This window comes from Dipodomys ordii, unplaced genomic scaffold (genome assembly GCF_000151885.1).
Source record: "Dipodomys ordii isolate 6190 unplaced genomic scaffold, Dord_2.0 Scaffold54, whole genome shotgun sequence".
Lineage (NCBI taxonomy): Eukaryota > Metazoa > Chordata > Mammalia > Rodentia > Heteromyidae > Dipodomys > Dipodomys ordii.
Window position 1 is genome coordinate 6,021,769 of NW_012267270.1, and position 8,022 is coordinate 6,029,790.

Here is an 8,022-nt window from a genome sequence, read left to right on the forward strand (position 1 = left end):
GCCAGGAAACCTAAGCAGGCGGTGGTGGGGTGGCATGAGGACAAGGACAACACAGCAACCAACCAACCGGAGGAGTGTGTGCTCTTCCTTGGGGCACAGCTGTCAGGGGTGGAGCACAGGGGCAGCTGCTGCTCCTCTTGCAGGGGCAGCTGTCTGGCCTGGCTTCTCAAGGGGAATCCCCCAACCCCTTGCCACAGGAAGCAGTGGGCTGGGACTTGGGAGAGCAGGAGGTGAACCTTTGTGCCTGCAGCCCGCAATAGCCAGCTGTGATGAAGATGAGCTTTGCTGTGAGACAGTGACTCTGGCCTGAGGAAGCCCAGGCCATTTCCCTCCACCATGGTCTCATACCTGGGTGTGACAAGGTGTGGCTGGACTTGGGGAGGTGGAGCTGACCCCAGCTCTCCTGGCTCTCAGGTACAAAGAGGAAGAGCCAGCTCTCCTAGCTCTCAGGGGTACCGCAGGGAGTGAAAACTGGGACTAGGACAGTCTTCAAGGAACTTGGGGGGACAGAACTACGTCACTTGAGACACTGATGGCGTGGTTAGCCCAGCAGATTGCCTTTCTCTGGGCCTGATTCCCACCTCCAGGTGAATCCCACCCACAGGACGACTGTTAATTTCACTCCTCACTGAGACCACTGCTCTGCCAGAGATCCAACACCCCATGTGAGTCTGGGGCCCCAGTGGCCTCCCCTCAGCCTTCCAGCTTATGGAGAAGTTGAGTGGACCCCTCCCTTGTCCATTTGCAGCTTCTAAGCGCCAACTCACCCACTTCCTGTCTATCCTCCCAGCCCTCTCTGGGGAGCCCTGCCTGGGGACAAGCTGCATAGCTCCATCTGTCACACAACAGGAGGTCACTTCGTACATTTCTTCCTGCCAGGCTTTGTCCTCTGGGAAGGGAGAGGACTTTCTAAGAGACAAAGAAAATTCTGAATAACCTAGTAAATAAAAGGGAGGAAAGAAACACTACTCAATTCCCCCACACTACTGCGATGTGAAATGCCAGGATGCAAAGACGACATCCCTCAGGACATCTGTGACCTCTGCCCAGGACTGCTGGGAAATGATACTGACACTTGTGGCTCCCACTTCTGGCTGCCTGCCCCAGACCCCTAAGGCTTTCTTCTCAGGAAGGGTGTGGGGCCAGCAGAGTACTTTCCAGGGCCTAGGCCCAACACTTGCTGCCATGCCACCCAATACCTAGAAGCCATCCCAATAGGGAACCAAGTGTTTTTTATTAGTGACATACAAATACAACTGATGTACAAAGGGATTGCCTTTCCCTCTGATATCCAGTGATAACAAAATGCTAAAGATATATATGTATATATCTCCCAACAAGTTTATCTTCCAAGTTGCCTCTAAAAACAAAAACAAAAACAAAAAAAAACAAAGCAGAGTTAAAAAAGAACCATATGTATGTCATATAAACACATATGACATCAACAACAACCTGAAATAGGGTGGCCTAAACAAGAAACAACAAAAGCCTGGTACCAAAGGCCTAGTTTGTCAAAACCAAGACCCACAATGGAGGAAGATGGAGCAATAGGCTCCACACCCATAGCAGTGACCTGCCTGCTGTGTGGCCAGCACCCTCGAGGGGCCCTTGGGATGTGGCCTACAGGGGCTGAGGGAACTGGCCATGCCACCAAAGGCTCTATGGGAGGCTTGGCAGCAAGAGTCTCACTGGTAAGTACACACTGAGCTCACATCACATAGTTTTACACTGGGAATTCCTGGTGGTCCTCTGGAGTGGAAGGCATCAGAAATGTATGACACATACTTATCTTCTGTCTTTTGTTGTTTGTGTGCTAGTCCTGGGGCTGGAACTCAGGGCCTGGGTGCTGTCTCTGAGCTTTCATGCTCAAGACTAGTACTCTACCACTTGAGCCACAGCTCCACTTCCAGCTTTTTTGGTGGTTAACTGGAGATAAAGAGTCTCAGATTTTCCTGCTCAGAGTAGCTTCACATCATGATTCTCCTATCTCAGTCTCCTGAGTAGCTAGGATTACAGGCATGAGCGACCGGTGCCCAGCTGATTTGTGTCTTTTGGGAGATCAGTGGAAGAGCTTCCTCAACATGCTCCTGCTGTTGCATGCTTCTTGGAAGGAGTCTACCAACCCCTTTCTAGCAACCACAGCTCTCCACAAGGTAAAATCCCCAGGAGCCGGCAGGTGAGGCTAAGGTAGACCTGCTCCAGTGTAAAGCTGCCAGGTCCCGTGCTGATCAGGCTGAGAGCAGCACAGTGCACTCGATGGAAGCCAGGCACAAGAGGTTCTGTGTGCCCAGCCCCTGCGTAAGCAAGGCTCCGGGGAGAAGCAAGGGCTGTGGGGAGCCCTGCCAGGACAGACAGCCTGAGTCAGGGTAGAAGATGGGGGAGACTCTGAGGGCAGGAAGACCCACAGACCCCACGAGAATAACTGCACAAGCGTGAGACTTCACCACACTCCCTGAGGGAGGCAGAACTCAAGGGTGTCGAAGCCAGGTGTCAAGTGCTTCTTCCTGGGGGAGGATTTGGTTTTCCTTCCTTGGCAGAGGAACAAGGCCTTGAGAGCAGGATGGGTGTAAGTTCTGAGCCCACACCTTCTTCATGCTCAGAGAAGAGGGCCTTTCCTCTCTTTGCCACAGGATGATCCCAGAGAGGGAAAGCAGCTGTGAGTGCCACCGAAGGGCATTCCTGCTGTGGCCCGGCTGCGCCAAAAGAGCAGCACCAGTGCCTCACTGAGGCGGTGAGGGGGGCAAGGCTGGGGAGCACAGGCGGAGGGGCCTGCTGCTGGCTGGGCTCTCTGAAGAGGAAGAGCTGGGGAGGAATGCCCCAGTTTCAGCAAGCTATCAGCACCAATAGGCGAGCGGAAAGAGCACAGCTGTACAAGGAATGTGGGGTCCTTCTGGGGGAAGACAAGGGCTCCCTGATGTTATTCCCCCTGGAGACTAAGAACAGAGGTGATTGGTGAGGCCAGAGGCAAGGCTGGGAGGCAATGGAGAGGACGGGCACACCTCTAGCTTTCCTCTAGAACAAAAAGCTCAAATCACTGTCATGAGATGAAGTGAAATTCAGAATGCAGCGAAGTCCAAAAGCCCAGAGAAGCAGTCGGCCCCATGGCAGCCCCCTCTTCCTGGTGTCTGACTGACAGGATGAAGGGACAGCACCCCCTAGACGTGGCTGTTCCCTTGAGATGACAGCACTCTGTGGAGTGGATCCCTAAGAACATGGCTAGCAGGTGCATCCTGCATCTTGGCAGGAGGGCTGAATGGCCTCTACCAAAGTGCTCAGTTCTCCAAGGATGCATCCCAAGCCCATGTCCACGCCAGATCTTCTGGGGGTACCTGCAGCCCTCAGAGCAGGCCTCCAGGAATGTCAAAGATGGGTATAAACATTCCATTTTTCTGAGTTGGGAGGGGGGACTGTCAGGAAACCAGCTGCATAGTAGGGGGGGATGGGACTTGTGCTCCAGGGCCCAAGAGCCAAGTGACAGCCATTAGGCCAGGATGAACTGCGCAGTCGTCCTGCCAGCTCCTTCACAGTACGTCCTCGCAGCCCTTCCTGGCACTCTGCTCTTCCAGGAGAGCGGTGGCAGGTAGCTTGGACCACTGCTCCCCAGAGTCCTGTGCCCTTACAGAGCCGTCTGGCACAGGCAGGGCTGAGGAAGCCACAGCTGAGGTACCTGGCAAGTGGCATGGGACCAGGGGAGAAGGCAGGCCTCGGGAGATAGCATTTGTACTTGCTCGTGGCTCTGGGAGTTCAGTGGCAGCAGCCACCACAGTGACCACCTGCGTGGGAGTGCTGGCTGTCCCCGAACTTGGTCCTCCGGCTCAGGATCTCATAGGAGCAATCCTCCCCACAGCAACCAGACATGCTGGGGGAAGAGTCATCGATTTCAAATCTGCAAAGGAAACAGGAGAAAAGCGCTGCTGGGACCCTTCGGATGCAGGGGGCTCATCTCCTCTCACCAAGCTCAAACCCCACAGGCATGAGGTGTAAGTAGGGACCAGGACCAGAACAGTGGCATCAGGACAGCACCTCCTACCACCCAGAAGGACCACACCAACACCAGCTCCTTACTGCAGCGCTTCTCTGAAGAACTGGTAGGCGCCATGATTGTGTTTAAATACTGTTAACATCACCTTCTTCATCTGTGTGCTGGAAGAAAGAGCAGCAATCACCCCTTAGAAAGAGAAACACGAGTCCAGGCCTTTTCTTCCTCCTCTAGCCTGAGAGGCACTGACACCATGGCATGTAAGGGATCCTTGCCACTTCCTCAGTGGCACCAATCCGCAGGTACAGAGGTTAGCTCACACCAGGCACTCAAAAGATGCTCTGAGCTCTGCACCGGTAGCTCACCCCTGTAATCCTAGCTACATAGGAGGCTAAGATCTGAGGACTGAGGTTCAAAGCCCACCCAGGCAGAAAAGTCTCCATAAGACTTTTACGTCCAATTAACCACCAGGAAATCAGAAGTGGCACTGTGACTCAAAGTGGTAGAGCACTAGCATTGAGCAAAAGAGCTCAAGGAGTGCTGGGAAGGTGGCTCAGTGGTAGAGTGATTGCCTCGCATGCATGAATGAGGCCCTGGATTCGATTCCTCAACACCACATAAGCAGAAAAAGCTGGAAGTAGCACTGTGGCTCAAGTGGTAGAGCGCTAGCCTTGAGCGGAAGAGCTCAGGGACAGTGCCCAGGCCCAGAGTTCAGGCCCCACACTGACAAAAAAAAAAAAAAGCCAGAGCACTGGTGGCTCACGCCTATAATCCTAGCTACTCAGAAGGCTGAGATCTGAGGATCATGGTTCAAAACCAGCCTGGGCAGGAAAAGCCGGTGAGACTCTTATCTCCAATAAACCTCTAGAAAACCGGAAGTGGACTGTAGCTGAAGCGGTAGAACGCTTGCCTTGCGCTGAAGAGCACAGGGACAGCGCCCGAGCCCAGCCCAGAGTTCAAGCTCCGCGAGCAACAACAACAACAAAAGATGCTCTTTGCACCCAGCATAAGGGCAAAGCTTGAGGTCATATGCCCTTCTCCCCTAGGATTCTTCCAATGAGGATAAAAAAAACTGAACTTGCTGAAGGCCAGTGGTTTACACCTGTAATCCTACCTACTCAGGAGGCTGACATCTAATGGTTGAGGGTATAGTCCAGCCCCAGGAGGTAAAGTCTGTAAGACTCTTATCTCCAATTAAGCAGCAAAAGGTGTAAAGTTACTGCCTAAAAAGAAATGTAGCTGGCCGGCGCAGGTGGCTCATGCCTGCAATCCTAGCTACTCTGGAGGCTGAGATCTGAGGATCATGGTTCAAAGCCAGTCCAGGGCAGGAAAGTGCATGAGACTCTTATTTCCAATAAACCACTAGAAAACCAGAAGTGGCGCTGTGGCTCAAGTGGCAGAGCACTTGCCTTGAGCTGAAGAACTAAGGAACAGTGCCCAAGCCCAGAGTTCAAGCCCCACAACCGACCAAAAAAAAAAAAAAAAAGAAAGAAATGTAGCTGGGTGGCCAGTGGCTCTGTAATCCTAGCTACTCAGGAGGCTGAGATCTGAGGATGGTAGTTCAAAGCCAACCCTGTCAGGAAAGTCTGTGACTCTTTTATCTCTAATACACTACTCAGAATAAGCAGAAGTGGCTCAAGTGGTAAAGCGCTAACTTTGAACAAAGGAGGTTCAGGGCTAGTGCCCTGGCCCTGAGTTCAAGCCCCAGGACTGGCCAAAAAAAAAAAAAGAACAGAGGACTCCTTAAGGGTCCTACTGAACAGCAGCTCTTTCCAGCTCTGCTCTAAGGGAGTCCTTCCTTACCTGTTGGCCATGAGCTGCAGGATCTGAATGAGGAACTTCCCCAGGCCTTTCCTCCGCACTTTGCTTTCCAATTGCACTTCGTAGCTGGGTGGAGAAAGCCAAGGGTGAATGTTCAGGTAACCTGTGAAGCTGTGGCAAGGCCCACCAGAGGACCCTGCAGCCATAGCAGCCCCTAGACCTAGAGGCCCACTGGGCTCTGCCACTTGGCCTCCCTCCCACAATGCCCCACTCCAAGCTCTTACCAGTACAGGACTTCATCCCCACATTCCACATCAAATCGGAAGTGAGAAAAGGCAACAGGAACAGAACTGTTCTCCCAAGCAATGAGGTACCAGGCCCGGTCATCTGTCATTTCTTCCCGTTTCTCTCGGTCCTTCCAGCCCCATTCACTTTGCTCATACCTGGGAATTTGGGAAGCAATCAGGTCAGGAGAAGACTAGGAGAAAATTTGGCTGGTGAATAGACTACCCTCTGGCCAGGCCATGCTCACATGGTTTGCATATTTGTTTTGGTCAGGTCGAAGGCCCAATCCACAGTGGCAGGCTCCAGTCCAGATACTCGCTTACACTCAATGGAGACATTCAACCTGAGAACACAGGAGGGCATTAGCTGGTCAGGGGTCCAGTGTTCCAACAAGAGCCTAGAGCTTCTTCCTGAGAAGTCTGACAGGGAAAGGGAAACGTCCCTGTCTCAATCACTCCACCAAGGAAAGCTAAGTTTCTGACCCAACTAGGGAAGGTGCTGAGCATGTTGGGCCAAGATTAGCAACCACCACTGCACAGCCCACCCCTAAAACACAGGGATGGCTTCCTGCCTCCCAAGCCTCCCAGCACTGTCCACATCAGATTTAGCACCCACCCATCTCATCCATCTCAGCTACTTTTGTGCTCTTCTCTATGTTCCAACTTTTCTGTATTTTCTTATAAACACTCATATCTTTTTTGTCTCTCTTCTTGCCCTTAGGCATTTTTTCCTGTTGCTTCCATTTCTGTACTATAGCTGGGCTCCCATGAGACCTCTTCCCTCTTAGCTACCAATCTTATTTTCAAAACCACATAGGTGCCCTTCAAAGTCGTAGCTTCACACAAGGACCCCAGGGACAACCCCCCAAATCCTGCCTGCCTCTCCCCTTTGACACTCAGTGGGTGATCTGAGCTCATTTAACAGCAGAGCAGGATTTAATGCACCACTCTGTTCCTAAAGTGAAAAGCAAGAGATATCTGCTCTTAAGGAAATTTAAGTACAATACAAACTCCCCAGGGAGTCTAAAATCATATTCTCTACATACTACCACATTCTGAAAAAGACTATATAGGCAGGGGCTGGTGGCTCACGCCTGTAATCCTAGCTACTCAGGAGGCTGAGATCTGAGGATCGAGGTTCAAAGCCAGCACAGGTGGGAAAGTCCATGAGACTCTTATCTCCAATTAACCACCAGAAAACCAGAAGTGGTGCCATGGCTCAAAGTGGTAGAGCACTAGCCTTGAGTGAAAAAGCTCAGGGACAGCATACAAGCCGAGTTCAAACCACCATGGATAAAAAACAAACAAAAAACTAAGGTATCACAGGATGGGGTCTCTAAATCATGTCAAAGAAGAACAGGTACCAGTGGCTCACACTGTGATCTTAACCACTCAGGAAGCTAAGATCTGAGAATCCCATTTCAAAGCCAACCTGGGCAGGCAAGTCCGTGAGACCCTTATTTCCCATTAACTACCAGAAAACTGGAAGTAGCACTGTGGCTCAAAGTGGTAGAGCACTAGCCTTGAGCTCAAGAGCTCAGGGACAGCACCCAGGCCCAGAGTTCAAGCCCCACAACAACAACAAAAAATGGGGTTGGAAAGGTGGGTCAAGTGATAGAGTGCTAGCCTTGTGCTAAAGGACAGCACCCAGGCCTGGAGTTCAGGCTTCAGGACCAACCAACAAAAAAGGAAATACAAGAGATGGGGTTGGAGGTGTGGCTGTGTTAGTAAAGCAATAGTCAGTGAGCAAAAATGTCAAGTACCGAGTTTGAGTCCCGGTCCCCATCCACAAAACAAAAAATATAAATAAATACCTAAAAATGAACTATACAACTTGAGTGAAGAAAAGACACTGTTCAAAAGAAATGTTCTCAGGGCTGGGAAGGTGGCTCAGTGGTAGAGCGCTTGCCTTGCATGCCTGACGCCCTGGGTTCAATTCCTCAGCACCACATAAGAAAAAAGCCGGAAGTGGCGCTGTGGCTCAAGTGGTAGAGCGCT

At 51.7% G+C, this 8,022-nt stretch overlaps 1 protein-coding gene across 1 annotated transcript in view; it reads right to left on the reverse strand.

Annotated features, from left to right (window-relative positions):
* Window positions 1-2,891: 2,891 nt before the first annotated feature.
* Window positions 2,892-8,022, reverse strand: part of Naa40 (N(alpha)-acetyltransferase 40, NatD catalytic subunit) — a 22,429-nt gene continuing 17,298 nt past the window's right edge. Inside the window, exons 3-7 of the mRNA XM_013021089.1 lie at window positions 6,273-6,368; window positions 6,025-6,183; window positions 5,783-5,866; window positions 4,066-4,143; window positions 2,892-3,886 (exon numbers count right to left, since the gene is read on the reverse strand). Coding sequence (XP_012876543.1) covers window positions 3,745-3,886; window positions 4,066-4,143; window positions 5,783-5,866; window positions 6,025-6,183; window positions 6,273-6,368 — 559 coding nt within the window. The 3' untranslated portion in view covers window positions 2,892-3,744. The remainder of the gene's footprint in view (window positions 3,887-4,065; window positions 4,144-5,782; window positions 5,867-6,024; window positions 6,184-6,272; window positions 6,369-8,022) is intronic.